Here is a 17,914-nt window from a genome sequence, read left to right as displayed (position 1 = left end):
TGATTAGTGAAAGGTGCAGCAGCACATTGTCCTGATCTGCTATGCGGGTTTTTACTAGGCACTCACAAGGTGGTGAGCTGGCTCATATTGGTGAAGGACGAGTTGCTGAGGGAGCTGATCTTGTTGTTGCTCAGATCCCTGTAAGAAAAGAAACACTAGACAAACTCTAATAACACCTTTGATTTTCTTGTCCTTCAGGCCACTTCTCAGGATACATTTGGGCCGAACCACCCACTGCATACTAAAGATGCCTGGAAATCTGTGCTAGGAATCCAGTTCCCAGGGGTGTGGAGACCCAATTCAGACAGTGACTGTAGCATATACAAAGAGTATGCCCCCAAAGAGTTTCTATTTGCCTCACAGTAAAAGCCTGTGTGTACCCCATCAGAACATGTAAAGCCCCAATGAGGCAAATATTGCCTTTTTTGGATTGTTTCAAATTGGGGAAATAACCATGATCAAAGATGGCTTTAAAACAGGGTTTGACAGATTCATGGGAGATGATTCTGTCACTGGCTACTAGCCATGGTGACTAAATGGAACCTTCCTATATAGAGGCAAAATTCCCACAAAGGCCTGTGTTAGCATCAGGGGAAGCCCTGGGTCTCTGTGCCATTTGACTGGCCCTTCAGGACAACTGTCTGTCTGGTTACTGTGAGAAACAGCGTGCTGGCCTAGACGCACCACTAGGCTGATCCAGCACCTGAACAGAAAACAGGTGGACTACTTGGCCTGAATTAACCACACACAGTTCTAGATGCCCCAGCTATCTTAAGAGTATCTTCATTTCATTATGTTTTTGAAATGTGCTCTTTGGATACAGAAGAGTTGGATTTAAGAAGATTTCCCAATAACTTTCCCCAAGAATAGCTGCACATTACATTTTAAACATGTAATTCCACTTGGCCCCCATCCCTTCTCTTAACCCCTTATGTAGCTCAGAGGAGGCAGGAAGAGTTTCCAGTCTTCGGGGCTAGCTCCCTTCACCATCTTCCTGGTATCCACTTTCTAAAGCTCCACAACAGAGGTGGCCAAACTGTGGCTCTCCAGATATTCATGGACTATAATTACCATAAGCCTGGCTTTGGAATGTATGGACATCTGGAGAGTCACAGTTTGGCCACCCCTGTTCTACACTGTCTCATCTTTTCCATGAGGTATGCTTGTTTGCATATTACTGCATAGAGCAGGCTGGGCAACATGGCACTGGGGTGTGCAGTTCAATCAGGCCTTCTGCTCCAGTGTTCTTGCACATGCACTTCTGGTGTGATTTCAGGTGTTTGGTGCTGCTATAAATAGTTGCATCCCTAGAAGTGCACTCTTTTGTCCTGTCAAGGAGCACGGCTGCCCCTTTGTTCTACTAAGATTTCCACTAGTTTGGCTGAACCATGAAAACCAGAACAATTGATCAACTTCCATGAGGTACAAGTCTGAACCATCAAGCCTTCATTCCCAAACACTCCTGTAGGAAAACTGCCTGGATGCCAGATATAGTGGTGTAAGGCAGGACCAGGAGCCTCCAGGTTTAATCTAGAAAATGGCTTTTAAAAGCGGATGTGATGCTCTTTACATCTCCTGCCTCTCTGAGAAAAGTTGCCACAGCCCCTTGTACCATGTGAGGTCAGCTCTGTTTGCTTGACACATACTTACACTAGCTGAAGATAACGGAAGGTAGAGAGCTGCCCAGGGACCAGGGTAAATTGATTGCCATCCAAATAGCTGCAAGAGTGATCAAGAGCTTATCAGAGACCACAACAGAGATGCAAGTGTCAGAGAGAAGCTAGGACAGGAAGGATAGTAGTCTGCGAATGACAGTCCAGAAAAGATATGTGAACTTGGAGCCATAAGCAATAATGGCCATAGTACTCCCGTTACTCGGCCACCGGGATCAGCCCGTGGGAAACCCTTTGATGGCTGCTGTATTTGTAAATATATGTGCTTCTCACTTGTATTTCTAACATGACAAAGGAGGAAATACATTTAGGAGTATATATTCCATTATGAGCAAGTTTTTAAAATGTGAAATGATGTGAGTCCCACACTTGCTCTTTGTCAGTCTTTCTGCTATTTTAATTACTACATGCAGAATTCATTAACTTCATGGAAAAGCAGACTGGCCCCTTTTACATGCCCCACATACTAATAATTTTAACTAATGATTATTATTAGTTTCACAGAAGAAAGAATGCTTTCACGGATCATTATGCACATGGCTTTTGAACCTACGTTCACAAAGACATTGTCAACATATGTAACTAGGTGGGCGTCACAAGGAAGTTGTTGCTTTTACAAAGCAGAGTTGGGATTGAAGCAGGTTGTTTCTCACTTGGCTGCTCCTAGCTCCTTAATCCAAGGATGCAACACATCTGTCCTCACCACTACCCTCTGCTGATGCATTGTAAAGTCAGCGTTACTCACAGCTCTGTGACGTTCTTGGGGATCCCCTTGGGGAGGGATTTCAGATGCTTGTTGCTGCAGCGAACGACAGTGTCTAGGCAAGTGCACTCCTGGGGGCACTGAGGTCGTGGGAAACAGCTGGTCTCCTCCTGACCTGTCAAGGGACAAGCCAAAGGACTTACCGAGGAAAGGGGCACTGAGATCACATTCGAGAATCCAGGAATAGGGTATTATTTGAAATCTCTCCAGGGAAATCAGAATCTCCACCTGCTCTGGTCACTCTATAAGGCCCCTGGATTTTTTAATGGCCACAGGCACCAGTAATTAGAGCAGAGAAAATTAATTCATTTAGGTGATTAATGCATTTCAAATAAAAATGTAGCTTTTAATTGAAAAGGCTGTGAAAGGTCCTTTTGACACGTACGGCCTGCCATTGATTTCTACAAGAGACTTGGCGCAGAGAAGTGTCCTGAAAGAGCTTAAGGACTGTGAATTTCTTTTTTCTAATTAATAGTCACAACCAACCATCCTTCACACGCATCATATCAGAAGCAGCCATTTGGATTAGGGCCAATAGCTCAAGAAGATTTGCCAAACAGTAAATCATTTATCTAGTTAGTAAAGTGACCCCGTGTTAAACATCTCCTAAATATCTTCAAAGAGCCTCTTGTGGCGCAGAGTGGTAAGGCAGCCGTCTGAAAGCTTTGCCCATAAGGCTGGGAGTTCAATCCCAGCAGCCGGCTCAAGGTTGACTCAGCCTTCCATCCTTCCGAGGTCGGTAAAATGAGTACCCAGCTTGCTGGGGGGTAAACGGTCATGACTGGGGAAGGCACTGGCAAACCACCCCGTATTGAGTCTGCCATGAAAACGCTAGAGGGCGTCACCCCAAGGGTCAGACATGACTCGGTGCTTGCACAGGGGATACCTTTACCTTTAAATATCTTCAGGGTTGAGAAATTGGACTTACTTAGACTGAATGGTTAAATAGCTCATTGACTTGCTTTCAGCCATTTCATTTACTTAGGAAATGCTTGAAACCAACTGACAACCTTATCAGTAGCCCATTAAATAGTTAGCGTCGCTGACATCCCTGGCAAAAATTCAGATTTTGGTAGCTCCAAAGGAGCCAGGCCTGCCCATATAAAAGATGTGGAGGTAGCATAGGTCCATGCTGGTACTCAAAGACGGTCATTTCAGTTCAAGAAACCATGAGGACAGCAGCAGATTGAACTGTCCATATGCACAAACACTTTGCTGTCACTCCTACTCAAACAGGCATGAAGTGGATAATGCACATATTTCTGCACACATTATTTCCTCTATGGAATGCAGTCCCAGTTGGGCTCCCACTCAGCCTGTCTTTATAAGGAAACCTGTATCCCTGGGCGCATTATTTTTCAGAACGGAAATATAATGCAATTGTTTCATACATGCTGGGCTAATGGACATTTGGTATGTTAAAAATGTGCTTTAATATCCAACTGTTCCATGCCTCACTGAAGCCACATTCTCCACAATGCACATTTGTACATGTGCATTTCTGTGCTAAATCTACCTTGCAATGGTATTAGGTGGGGAAGGGGAGAGAAGGGGGCTAGACAAGAATTTGAACCTGGTTGAAATACAACACTTTGCTACACAGCAGTACACTGGCCCACTGGTAGAAATTCACCAGGGCTTAGTAGGGGCTCCGGAGAGGTTCTACCCAGCCAGAGTTTATGTAATTCTTCCCTCTCCATCCATAATATCACCCAAAACACCCAGTGCCTGTCAGTTACCTTCCTCACACCTGAAGTCAGGGAAAGCCACATCCTGCAGTGGGATTTGACGCAGGAAGTCTGGGTTATGGCAGCGTGGGTTCCCCGTGACAATCTTCCTCCTGCGCAGCCAGTCACCCAGCCACGCCAGCCGGCAATCGCAACTGAAGGGGTTAGCCAGCAGGTTCCTATGTGAGCAGGGGAAGACAGGGTAAGCAACCCAGGCTACACTGAGACAGTTTTATATCGCATCCATGAAAAGGGATGGTAGGAAAGCCCCTCCCCACACATACACACACCCTTTTGCAAATCAAGCTGCACTTGCGCTCCCCAGGATAAAGCAGGAGCAGCAAATTGATAAACACTGTGGGCTCCAAGCCAGGAAGTCAGTGCCAGGTTTAAATCTCACCTCCGTGATGGACTCCCTATAGAGTCACCAGGGCATGGAATAGGGTTCAATGTGGTGGGCAGGTTGTTGTGAATTTCCTGCATGGACTGGTTGACCCTTCCAACGCAATGCTTCTATGATTCTAAGCCGTCGTTTTTGCAGTCTCAGCCCCACACCTGCAGTATCAGGACCATAATCCTAACCTACCTTACATGAGTGTTCTAGGAATTACTGAGAGAAGGCCTCTGAACACTTCAAGTGCTTTGTGTTATTACTGTCCAGTCCTGTGAAATCACAGATTCATGCCAGATTCCACAGGCGTGGGTGGGACTAAAGCCACAGCTAGAAATGACTGCCTAATTTTCTCTGAGCTACCGTTCCATGCTGCCCGCTTATTCTGGCACTGCTCCTGACTGCTCCCATTCACACTGCCAGGAATGCCCCAGCAGACGGAGAAAGGAAGACACTGAGACCGGGAGGGAGCATGACCATCTTGATACCCTGCCCCCCTCCCCGGCAGATTTGGCAGGTACTTTCCCACCTGATGTCATGACTCACAGAGTAGAGAGGGACTGCAGTGTGTCAAAAGCGCCAGGTGCAATAGTGCTGATCTGGTTGTCATACAGAGATAGGAGGCGCACACTGCGCAGCCCCGTGAAACTGTCGTTGTGGATGCAGTTGATGCGGTTGTTCCTTAACATTCTGGAGGGGAGAGAGAGTGGGGAGCCGTCTTTGCCACCAGGGACCTCAGAGAGGTCTGGCAGCATCCTCCACACCCCCTGCTGCTGCCCACATGTACCGATAAACCCACAGATAGCGTTCCTTTCACCCTGCCCCCTTTGGGAGAAACTTACAATGTCCTCAGCCCATCAAGACCCCGGAACATGGCGCTGCGCACTGACTCCAGCTGGTTAGCAGTCAGGTGCAACTCACTGACCGAGGCCGCCCCCTCAAAGGCCCCGTCCTCAATCTCTGACACCTTGTTGTTGCTCAGGTTTCTGGGAAAGAAAGAAGGAAGACGTGAACAACAAACTGCAGGACTGGGAAGAAAGCTTTCACATCTCCGCATACAGCCTACAGGGAGCTCTTCGCTCTGGCTGAGGCAAACACAAAACGATGAGTTACATTACTCCAGCAATGCCAGTTTTATTCACAGCACTCAGCTCTCCTCTGTTTGCTGGGGAACTGACCTTGCTTCCATCTTGGAAGCTTTCTCCCACTTTTAGCCTTGAACCTGTGACGTCAAGCAAAAGAATTCTGACACCATTTTCTGTGCTGCCTCCGAGAGTCCAGACACACTTGTGTCTCTGCCTCACCCGTTAGAAACATCTGAATTGTTGGAAGTCTGCCACAATGAAAAGCCTGTCCCTGTTGCCGCCTTCATTTTCCTGGAACAAGCTCCTGATCTTGTGTGGGAAGGAGGGTTTCTCAGTTACTAGGGTCCGTCATACACACACTCACATTTTCTTTAGGTGTGGGAGCTTCTTGAAGATGCCTGTAGCTTCCAGCACTGTGATCTCATTATTATTTAGGCGCCTGCAAGAGAAACAAAAGAAAACAAATACTGAATAAATGGGAATAAAATTTAAGCCAGAAAACAAACAAACAGGGATTCTGGATGTCTCTCTCAATATTCTCTAAGTGCCCTTTCACACATTCCTTTCCCTCTGTGCTGAGCTGATGGCTATATAAGAAAGCATGCAAAAGTACAATGTTAAGCTGATATACATCAGAAGAAGCCAAGAAGCCGATACACATCAGCTTTCTGAATTCTATGTCTGCAGCAGAAAAACACTTGCATTGCACTTCAAACAATACAGCACCCGTGCTTTCCGCCACAAAGATTTTCTCAAAGTACACATTTGAAGTGGCTGTATGAAAGTCTCAGTAGTGTGAATAAGACAAGGGTCATTCCACTGTACTTTGTGAAGTGCCTGCAGGTGGGATAAGTACGACACAAAAGATGGTTCAGACTAGAGAGACACCTACACATGACAAATACAGAAGGGAAGGGACGAAGTAGAGGGAGCTGCAAAACAAAAAGTCCAGGAAATGCACGGAGTGGCTCTAGGCTTTGACAATGCATAAATTGGGCAGTGAATGCAAGAGAGCAGGAATAAAGAGACTGAAAATTGTCCACGGTGCTGTTTTTGACTCTTTGAACCATAAACTAAAGAGAAAGCCCATGGATAATAAGTAGTTTTCTTCTAAATTTTCTTTTTCAACTTAAACAGTTGCATTCAAATTGGGCAGCATTCACAATTGGCAGCAAACTCTAGGGGTAGGTACAAACTGGGAAAATGCAGTTCGGTTTGAGGTCAAACTATGAACTGCACTGAACCAGGAGGCTTGTTTGCAAACGGAACCAGTTTGTGGCTCGTGAGCCCACAAACCCCACTGAAAGAGACTGTAGTTTATTTAAACACAGTTTGCAGAAAGCCAAAAAACAGCTAAGCAATGGGGAGCAGCTTGGTCCCTGCCATTCAGCTGTTTTGGGTTGTCTTCTACTATCCTGTCAAAGTTTAAATGGACTTTAGAAGACAGCCTGGAAAACAAATGTGTTGCTGGGAGGTGCTGCCCCCTCAGCTGTTTTGGGTTGTCTTTAAACTGTAAAGGGACTGCAGAAGACATCCCCAAACAGCTCAATGGCAGGGAGTGCCTACATGCCATTCAGCTGTTTTTACAGCTTTCATGGGAACAGGAAGCAGGGTTTAACGAGACCTGTAGTTCTTTAAACCCCTGCTTTCTTTCATTCACAAACTGCCATGAACTGCTTTAAAAGTTCATGAAAGTCTGTGATGGTAGACCCATCATGAACTTCTATTCACAAATAACAAACAGGACAAAATTTGTTAAAAATTTTGCTTCATGATTCGTTTCGTGATCATCCCAAGGAAACACAGTGACTCTGTAAGTCTAACCATTTTTTGCCTTTCAAAAGAAATACAAAACAAAACTGTTGGTTTGGGATATCAATTATCCTAAAATAAGGCCCTGTAACAGACTTGATTTTCGTGATTGTGTATGTCACAGGGACATCAAAAGAGTTCATGGGTTTAAGGAAGGGGAGGTCATAAAGTCCACAGATGAAGCCTCACAGCTCAGATGTGGCCTGTGGAAGGCGCTCTGGGATCTTTGTCAATTTCAGATTGGAACACTCCACCACATTGGCTTCACAGCGGCACTTGGGAGGGCAGACTACGTCACTGTGACATTCACTGTTCAACTGGTAATCTTCTGTACCTGCCCAGGAGAGAAAACACCATCTGTTAATGTCCATCTATACCCATGCTTTGGATGTGACAGATGCTGCTATAAAAGTGTACTCCAGAAGGAAAGGGGGGTTCTCTCTGGCTAGGGAGTCCTCAGTACTTCCACGTGCACACCCTGATTTATCCCGGTGGAACCCCTATAGTCCCCCCCAACAAAAACCCCACAAGATTGGCAGCAAAATTCTCCCTACCTCCTGAGCAGATCAACATAGGGGTGGGGTACACAGATGTAAATGCCCAGCCTGAGGAGGGGAAACTAAAATGTTTGGAAACTAAATGTGTTTCCCAAAATCCGAATTCCTCTCCTTGTTCCACCACATTGCTCCTCCTTCCCAGGTTGTACAGTCTCTCTGGTCATCAGTTCCCATGCACCTAACTGCCTGATCCTGCCACAGATGGGAAATTACTTTTAAAAATCCAGTGGACCAATGATTCCTTTAGCTTCTATAGTACTTCTATAGGTCCCTTTAGCTTCCATGCATCTAAAACAGAGGCTTTAGTATTAAAACATTTTGAACTCTTCCTGGCACTTCTCCCTCAAGGGCTCGGCAAAAAAGAAAAATTCCAGACAGAATTCCATTCCAGAACTGAGGAGTACAGATGCTACCGTAATAAGAAAGGTTCATCCCAAAGAAAGAAAGTCACCAGTTCCAGTCTGATTGTTGTTATGCATGATGCCTGTAAAATATTGCATGCCATCCTTGCTGGGCCATTCATACAGCCATTCAAAATCAGTATAATGCCAGCAGAGGAAGAATACCATGATGGGACTAGCTCACAAATCCAAGCATATCCAACCTCTAGGTCTGGCTCCCTTACCTGGAATGAAATACTGCTCTTTGGCTGTGAACAGAAACATACAAGCAGTGTTAATGTAAACACAGTTAAACTTGGGATACCAAAGTCCATGCCCCTCATTATTGATGTAGAAGGCATCTATTGCCCTGTAATGGAAATGATAACGGATGTGACATCTATTATCCCACCCCAGGGAGTGTGCTAGTAGATGGTGGCTGTACCACCACTGCCTCCGCCGCCTGTCTCAGTCACAAGAGCAAGGATGGCCTTGAAATATGGGTAGCGCTGGCCCCGCTTGTGCCGCCATTGCCCCCCATCTCCCATGACCACTCCTGCCCTCAAGAGTGTGGATGGCCTTGGAAGACAGGTGGCAGTGCCAGCATGGGAAGTGGTGCTCAGCACTGGGCCGTGTCAGCCACACCCCTCCTTTGTGGAATGTGTTCCACATAAAGGGCGAGAATCCTTGTCGCTAGATTTTTTCCAATATCTAAGCATACATGTCAAGAAACTATGGTAGGTACACCAACTCTTAATGTTTATCTCAGGAAAATAAAGGTATATTGCTCCACCATACATTATAGTGTGCACGTTCCTTCTAACATGACTATTAATTTTTGTTTTATAAAAAGGAAATGCCACAGTTTTTGGCCTTTCAGTTTTCAAATGTCAATAATTTTTATGGCAACGTATCCAGCTCTGTTGAGGACTGAACAGAATGTGATCTTTCCATTGCCTCGGCTAAGTTCCTTCCCCCTTCCCCCTGGTTTGGCTTCACTTTTGGGGTAGAGGCAGTGTTGTGCTTGGATCCAATGATGCACAGGTGGAAACATAAACAGACTTAGTGCAGTTCCACTCAAGCAACACCTAAGGCTTTCCACCCTGTGTGGTACAGTGATGAGAAACTGATTGCACAAGATCTTGCACAAGCAGAAATGCAAGTGAAGATGCAATATGTTTGACAGTGTAAGGCAGTTACTGCAGTTTTTTTCCTGCACTTCTGCTTGCACAAGAGTACTAGTACAAGCTGAAAATTTGTATTGGATCAATTCCTTCCTGCTTATGAATATGGTGATTCCTTCTAAGAGCCCCGGCCACAGATACTTTAAAATGAAAAGAAGGAAAAAAGAAACAGGCTGAGTTTATGGGTGGTGAAGAGTCACCACTAATCTTGTGGCCTGGCAAGAAGAAAGTAAAATTGGGATTATTATTATTATTATTATTATTATTATTATTATTATTATTATTATTATTATTATTATTATTATTAATATCCCGCCTCCCCTGAAGGCTCGAGGCGGCTCACATAAATCCCATCCCCTAAAATCCATAACAGTGTAAAATTACAGTGAATAACAACCAATTGGTCAACAATAAACAACAATTGATGGCATAGTACTAATCCTCGAGTCTCCGCAGCCTCAGCTACAGGGGGTGGAGGGAGCTGGCACTCAGTACCGTCGGATTTTGTGAGGGGGGGGCCTAATCCTCCTCACCGCCCCACCACACCATAGAGAGAATGTCTCCTTCTCAGTTCTTTTTGGGTGCCAGAATCTCTGCCTAAGCATGCAAATAGGTGCAGGGGCTATGATGGAGGGAACCCCAACCTTTCTGCTCTGTCCCGAGCCCCCAATCCCAGAGTAACCCTGCAGCTGAAAGTTAAGTCATACGCGAGCAGCGGAATTTCTTGCTCTTGATCTGCCCAATGCGTTTGTTGGCCAAGCGGCGGGGGCTGGCACAGCGGGCACCACTTGTCTCAATAGGATTGGCCCGCAAAAAGTCCGCCAGCCACTTCAGGTTGCAATCGCAGATGAAGGGGTTCTGGGCTAGATGACTGTAAGGAAGAGAAGAAACAGGAGTAGTTTAGCACATCCTCCCAGGAATGGCTGACCAGGAATCTGGGGGCTTTTCTGATGGTCACATTAGAATATGAAATCAGAATTTTGAATTTAGCTGCTAAAAGGATGCATGCTGCAGGCACAATGCCTTTGCAATCAGTGATATTCCTAAGTGATTTTGTGCCTGGGACAGATGGGAGGTCCGAACTCTGTCAATGACACAAGAAACACTCACACCCAGGTGGCAGAGCGGACAACCACCACAGGACACAAGTCCCCCCTGTCAAGCCAAAGGGAAGGCGGTGGGGTTGGTGCTGGCCTTGACAGCCCTTGGGTGGCACGCCATAGCAGGGAAGTGGCAGGCCCTGCCTTGGGTCTGCAGCATCCAGATGGGCCTCTGCTGCCCTCCACCCCCAGGGGTGGGTGTCAGGGACAAGGCCATCCATGGCTGCCAGCAGGCATCCTGCATGGTAGGACACAGGTTGCAGACTCTGTGGCTCCTTCCCATGCCCCCCCCCACACACCAAGCGACGCCCAGGGCCCATGCCCTGGCTGCCAGATACACCTCTGTTTCTTGTGCCACTGGGGTGCTAGATGGTGGGGCCACAGCAATTATTCTGACCCTGCTTTCTAGAAAGCTCTCTTAACTTAATGGGATGGGAGACAATCATCTAACAAGACTCTCCTCTTAGTGTTCTGAGTTGCATAGTCACGCTTTATCCTCTACTAAGATCCTGGGCTACCTTCTCCTTGGGCTGCCAGCACTTGAAAGCCTGCCTTCCTCCCCTACAATCCTGCCAGTCTGGATGCAAAGTAAGAGAAGGAAGCACTCACAGGGTCTGGATGGCGCGCAAGGTGGCAAAGGTGCCCTTAGCCAAGGTCTGGATCTTGTTGTCATAGAGTGAGAGCAGTGACAGGTTCTGCAGATCAGCAAAAGCATCTGCCCGGATGCAGTTAATCTTGTTGGCGTTCAGAAGCCTGGAGTGGAGGAACATGTTACAGCCTAGCTCTGCGTATGTGTGCGAGAGACAGATGTTACATGAGAAACATTCATCACCAGCATTCGGAGTAGGAGGACAGTCCATTGACCCCATCAGCTGCCACCCAGCTAGTCACCAAGAGAACCCAGACTAGTTTTGGTTGAAACCTTATGCTGGTGGGTAAGGGCATCTTACCATGAGATTTTTCACTCACTGGGCAGTTTAAACTGGGCTCTCAGCTGCTTTGAGAACAACATGACCATGCTAGAGATCATAACCTGGCCAGGTGTTACACCGGCATGCTACACTGCACCCACAGCAAGCAGCACTGCATGTGCAGCAGTACAGCTTAAATGAGGCCAAGAACAGTGCTTGAAAAGGTGCGGAAAAAGGGCAAGCAACATGATCAAGAGGCTGCAGCACATTCCCAGTAAGGAAAAGTTAAGGAATCTGGAGCTCTTAAGTCTAAGGGGGTATAGGGTACTAGTTTACCCAATTATGCATGGGTGGAGAAAGTAGACAGCCTTTTTCTCCCATAACTCAAAGGCACCCAGTGAAGTTGATGGGCAGTAGATTCAGTACAGGCAAAAGGAAGTACTTGGCCCCTAAAGTAATTGACCTTTGGAGTTCACTGTGATGGAATATAGAGATGACCATTGGTTTAGTTGGCTTTAAAAGGGGATTAGACAAAGTCATGGAGGATAGGTAAATCATAGGCTGTTGGCCAAGGTGACCAAATGGAGCTCTCGTGTTCTGAAGCCTCTGCATAGCGGCAGCCACAGGGCTGGGGGCTTTCCTTGTAGGTCTCCCAGGAGGGCATCAGGTTTGCCACTGTGTGAAACTGGATGCTGGGCTAGATGGAACACTGATCTGCTCCAACACAGCTGCTCTTGCATCATCATCATTATGTAACACACGGGTAAATTCTTCCTGTCTGATAAGGCAACATCCTGCTTTTAAGGGCAGATTGAGAGGAAGAAGCTCCATAATTTCCATTCCTTCTCCTCATTTATACATTTTTAAAAGCCTAGTAGCATATAATTTCCTTCCTATAGTCAACACTAGTGGGGGAAGGGAGTAAAGTGCTAAGTTTGCTGTTTGTTTGCTAGCATAAGGATGGTTATTTCCAGTATATAAACTAGCATATATTGTATCTGTCCGTAGGGAGGCCAGTTATTGGTGCTGTTCTGTAGGCCTCAACCATAGGCCCAATGAAATAGTTCTGTCTTGCATGTCCTGCAGAGTCCTGCAGGGCCCTGACCTCATTTGGGAGATCATTCCACCAGGCTGGGACCAGGACTGAAAAGATCCTGGCTCTGGTGGAGGCCAATTTAACCTCTCTGGGTCTGGGGGATCCTGAATAGGTTTTGCATGCGCGACCATAGATTTCTTTGAGGGACATAAGGGAGGAGACTGTCCCAGACTGTTAGTGCCTTAAAGGTACAAAGATCCCAGACTGTTAGTGCCTTAAAGGTAAGAACCAGCACCCTGAGCCTAATTCAGTCTTCAATCTGTAGCCAGTGCAGGTTAGGGAGCACTGGTCAAATGTGCTCTCTTCATTTGGTTCTTATAAGGAGCCGGGCCACTGCATTCTGGGATTGTGTGGCTGGTAGCGGAGAAAGCTGCAGCTGCATTAGGAGGGAAGTGACAGCTAATGTTGGAGAAGAGATTTATCACAATAAAGGACATTATGGGGTGAAAAGATGCAGTCTGAAGTGAGGCAGGCTATGAAGAAGATAAATACAGGGGAAGCAGTAGGCTGTACAGAAGAAGACCAAGTTGCAGGTGCTTATACTTTTGCTAAAAGTTCCAGGAGGGGCATACTTGCAGTTCTGGGTTGCTTTGAGAACCAAAGCCAAGTTGTCAACTACCACAGCCCCCCACCATGCACATGGCCACACAGCCCTCTAGTTACTTCCCACTTGGGCTTACAGTAATTGCAGTGCATACAGTCCCCCGAACACCCCTTTGGGCAGCTCTGTGATCTTGTTTCCATACAGGACCCTGCAAAAGAAATGATATCAGTCCTGGGGTTAGTAGTAGTAGTAGCCCTGATCTCCCTATTGTGCGCTGGCAAAAAAAGGCTGTCTCTGTTCAACAGCAATTCCTATGTCTTCTACAAGCAGAGCTGGCACCTACTACTGGCACATAGCTCATGGGAGACTGGGACTTCCACACACCAATTTGCTCATGGTGTCAGGACTGGGAATCTGGGTTCAAAAGTGATTTAAGCCTCTATTTAAGGCCCAATTCATATATGCAAAGTAAAGCAGAACAAAGAGACTTTACCCCCAAAGACATGGGTAAGCAGGAGCGATTTCTTCTGGTGCTTACAAGATGCCAACTATGCCACCAAGCAAATGTCTTTGTGGACAGAATTCCTTTAGTGGGGTGATGCCATAGAGAAGGCAGCATTTCCAACAAATACCTGCCTGTTCTGAGGGGGGGAAGCCTGGAGAAGACTTCTGATGTCCAGTGATGGGTGAAAACGGCTTCAGACACTCTGGTCTCAGAGCATTTGGGCCAGTATAGCAGAGACATTGCGAATAGCGACTGAGTCGTGGGCAAGACGACATGAGTGAACAGTGACAAAGGAGAACATTCTGATACAGCATGCAAGTGGGAGTTGCCTTCTCTGAGAGTAGTGAAACTACGCTGTCTCCTAGTGGGGCTACTCACAAAGAATTGAGTGACCGCAGGCCCTGGAAGGCATCAGGTGCTATCTCCGAGATCTGGTTGTTGCTCAGGTCTCTGAAAGGCAAAGGCACAGTCAGCATTAACACAGAGCCTGTGGGCACATGCAAACCATAAGCCTACATAACCTTTGTCTTCCCTTGAGGTGCCAGATTCTGCTTTGTGCACTTCACAGAGCTTCAGAGCTCCAGTCTGAATCCATGCCAGGTGGAAGGTTATGTCAGGGGAACCACCCCACTGCTTTCTACCTTCCAACCCACCACTTTCCAGTTATGCCCCACCCCTTTGCTTTTATCCGCTGGACATGCAAAGTCTGCTCTTATTCATGATTTATCCTAAAATTGGAGTAAAGTGATACCAGGGGCTAAAAGGCCACAATGGAAGGACTAAGGAATTTCAGGGCAGCAATCTTGGCAGGTTTTCTAGCACAGAAACTTATTTTAAGAAAATGACAGACAGAATATCACCGAAGAAAGAACGCTTAAAAGCAGGCTCATGAATGAGACAGCTCATGGCTCTGTGTGCAATTGCAGATTTTTCAGATGGTAGCCAGAGTAGAAGAGGGGTCCCGATAGCTTGCTTTAAACCTTAATGAACTGGCAATTTCTTCCACTGAACAACCATACCTTGACTCCAGTTTTACCCTTCTTAATTAGAGCTGAAAAACAGCATGGTCCTAGGTATACTCATGGAAAATGATAGGGATATTTTTATGTGACTGGGAAGGCAGTTTTCCTTGACTGGGAAGGCAGTTTTCCTTCCTATTTAGAAGGCATCTGTATTGGCACGGGGAGGGAGGGTGACCATTATGGGCAGTTGGATATCCCTGTTAGGCCAATGACTGGCCTCCCAGACCAGGTCATCCCTTTGGCTCACCTGAACCCTGTAGAGTCAGGAGATGATGCTCAATCATTGTGCCAGGAAAATGTGGCAGCATCTAGCCAATTGAGGAGGTGGGGCAAAGGCAGGCAGACTGCCTCTTCCTCTCTCCCTCCCTCCTTTGGAGGCCTAGGGTGGGTCAGATGTGGGGCCAGGGAAGGCTGGGAATAGGCCCTTTTCCAGGGCCATTCTTCACTCCCTGTCTGTGTGAGCGTATTGGTGGAGCATGAAATTTTAAATGAACTAAGATCCCAGAATCCGCCCAATTCTACTTTCCAATCTATCCAAACTTCCATCATCCTTGCTCCCAGCTGATCCATGGATAGGACCGAGGATTAAAAAAAAGGAAAAGGGGGCACAGAAGACTAGAGCAGCACGGGGACGAGGGCTAGGACTGAAGGGCAGGCTGGGTGCAGAGACGGCATGCAGGCCTACATGCAGACACTCACATCCTACGAAGCTTCTTGTATGATGAGAAGGCCCCAGGTGGGATTGACTTGATGCCGTTCAATTCCAAGCGTCTGCGTGGAAAACAGAGCACAAGGGACAACATCTTTTGGGGTACACCTGTAGAAACTGTAGCAATCCAGCCTCTTTTGAGAGGGACGCTGCAGAGCGCAGGGCGGGAACAGCTACACAGGAGAAGGGGCAGATCCCTGTCCCTGAAGGGCTCACTGTGCCCCATTTTCTATCTAACCAAGCCAGCATAGAACTTGTCCTCAGCCTAATTTGCAAACTAATGAAGGGCCTGTTGGTGACACAAAAGAGATGTTACTACATAGCTAAAACAAATCTATGTGGTTTGATATATTCTGATGTGGTTACATCGTATTTACAATATGCATAGTTTGCAGCTCAGCCTACAGCATTACACACTTTTGGTTGTAAGCTGCGCACATGGTGCTACTCACATGACCAAACATCAGACTGCCACACCAGGGGCTGGTCTTTGCACTGACCTATTCTGGCCACATTAACTCAAAATCAGAACTGTATCCAAGCTTACTTAGAACCAGTGTGTGTGGCGGCTGCTGTCTATATACCCAGAATGCAGATTCTCCACACCTCCACAACCCTTCGATTTGCTACGGCATGGAGAAAATCTCCCAGTTAGAGGCTGAGCTACTTTACAGGAGTGCCTTGTTGCATGGAGGTGGACATCATGAGAACCCATTTAAAACTTCCTCTGTGGGGCTGCTGTTTGTATATACGTGCCAATTCTATTGGATTGGAATCAATAGAATGAAGGGAGCAGTTTAGATAAATACCCGGTGACTTCTGTAGCTTCCCGCCATATGGGATATACAAGGCATTTTCTAAAGATGCAAAGTAAGCAAAATATTGCTGACTTTGTGGCCACTGAGATTTTACTAAACTAAAGGTTTCTGGTTTAAAACCATAGTGGTCGCAGTGCTGTGCTGACCCTGCTTGGCTTCTGCAATCTGGGGTGTGTGCGTGCGTGTGTGCACCCCAGATATACATTACTCGAATTCACCCTGGATCCCAGTGAAACTGGGCTTTGTTCCTGGTTTGTCTTCCTCAGTAGGGAAAGAGGCTCATTGCTAGTTTTCAAGATTTGCTTCTATCTCTGCAGCAGCTTGATGAACCCAGTTTGGCCCGTGATTGTAATGGTTTGAGAGCTAAACAGGGTCAGCCACAGTCAGGAGACTGCCAAGGTAGACTGGAAGTGCTACGTGGAGACAGGCAATGGCAGCCCTCCTCTGCTCATCTCATGCCTAGAACTCCGTGTGGAAGGAGTTGTCATGAGTCAGTTGTGACGACAGCATGTTCTTCTTTCCTTTCCTCCCCTATGAGAAATTACTGGTCTAAGCAGTGCCTTGTAGCCACTGAGTAGACTGGAGGGGTGTCTACAGGCATTTCTGCCTAGGGTTGTTACCCTCCCATGTTCCTACTAGCATCTCTGTTCCGGTTCAGCACCAGATAATGGAAAATAAAAATTCACACAGAGCAGATTCTGTTAGGGAGGACCCTTGTGCTCTGGTCATGTCTTCTCCCCTCCCCTCCCCTCCCCCTCCCCTCCCCTCCCCTCCCCATGCTATTTCCTATTTCCTACTCACATCTCTGTCATGGTTTCAGGCAAATTGGCTGGGATAGCCGTCAAGCCCTTGCCACGACAGTCCACAATGCCATTGCTGCAGGTACACATGGCAGGGCAGGAGCCAGATGAAAAACTGCAGATCTGGGCCTTTGCTGCATCATTTTGACCTGAAGAGAAGGGGAAGCATTGCAGGAATTTGCCCATCTCTTTTGGAGTATGATCCATCTGCAAAAGCATCACTAGCTGGCCGCCCACTCTTGGCTTGATGAACACTGCAATGCCAGGTCCTTTCCATCTCCCTTTTGGTCTCTTGGGTCCATGACATGTTCACAAGAGCTACTGTCTTAGAAAAGTCCCACCCTCCATGATCTGAATGTCAGTCATAAGGTGTATGTATGACAAAGTTAGTCTGGCTAGAAGAAAAGCAAAAGTGGGCTGCATTTGCATAACTCAGTAGCATGACGTCCTTCTATGCCCACTTAGAAGGCTTCAGTGAACTCAGAAAGGTGGAGCTCTAAGCACTATGCTGTTAGTCCAGGTTTTGGTCACATTACTTGCTAGCCGGGTGTTGAAAGTTTCACTTGTCTCAGTCACAATTTAAAAAAAACATGGGAACAACCATTTGTGCACTATTGTTCTGATTTACGCCAATGCATTTCAGTTGCTTTCAATGGCCTTAGACTGGAGAAACAGCACAAGATGGCAATGTGAGCGTGCAGGTTGCGATGGGAAGAGGTAGTACAGAAACTGGCTTGAGAGAAGAAGGGATGCAAAAGGCATTCAACATGGGCAAGGGAGGGTGAGAGACCACGGGTGGGGAAACAAAGAGGAAGTAACTTTCAGAAAACAAATCCC

The 17,914-nt window shown here is 46.8% G+C and overlaps 1 protein-coding gene across 1 annotated transcript in view; it reads right to left on the bottom strand.

The window, feature by feature from the left end:
• Positions 1 to 17,914, bottom strand: part of SLIT1 (slit guidance ligand 1) — a 130,312-nt gene that overhangs the window by 13,936 nt on the left and 98,462 nt on the right. The window contains exons 9-23 of the mRNA XM_077349458.1: positions 17,079 to 17,226; positions 15,450 to 15,521; positions 14,107 to 14,178; positions 13,360 to 13,431; positions 11,282 to 11,425; positions 10,280 to 10,443; positions 8,634 to 8,657; positions 7,641 to 7,785; positions 6,004 to 6,078; positions 5,397 to 5,540; positions 5,101 to 5,244; positions 4,176 to 4,342; positions 2,419 to 2,551; positions 1,651 to 1,719; positions 67 to 138 (exon numbers count right to left, since the gene is read on the bottom strand). Coding sequence (XP_077205573.1) covers positions 67 to 138; positions 1,651 to 1,719; positions 2,419 to 2,551; positions 4,176 to 4,342; positions 5,101 to 5,244; positions 5,397 to 5,540; positions 6,004 to 6,078; positions 7,641 to 7,785; positions 8,634 to 8,657; positions 10,280 to 10,443; positions 11,282 to 11,425; positions 13,360 to 13,431; positions 14,107 to 14,178; positions 15,450 to 15,521; positions 17,079 to 17,226 — 1,645 coding nt within the window. The remainder of the gene's footprint in view (positions 1 to 66; positions 139 to 1,650; positions 1,720 to 2,418; positions 2,552 to 4,175; positions 4,343 to 5,100; positions 5,245 to 5,396; positions 5,541 to 6,003; positions 6,079 to 7,640; positions 7,786 to 8,633; positions 8,658 to 10,279; positions 10,444 to 11,281; positions 11,426 to 13,359; positions 13,432 to 14,106; positions 14,179 to 15,449; positions 15,522 to 17,078; positions 17,227 to 17,914) is intronic.

The sequence above is a fragment of the Paroedura picta genome, chromosome 8 (genome assembly GCF_049243985.1).
Source record: "Paroedura picta isolate Pp20150507F chromosome 8, Ppicta_v3.0, whole genome shotgun sequence".
Classification (NCBI taxonomy): domain Eukaryota; kingdom Metazoa; phylum Chordata; class Lepidosauria; order Squamata; family Gekkonidae; genus Paroedura; species Paroedura picta.
Note: the sequence above shows the minus strand (reverse complement) of the source record. Positions and strands in the feature narration are given on the sequence as shown.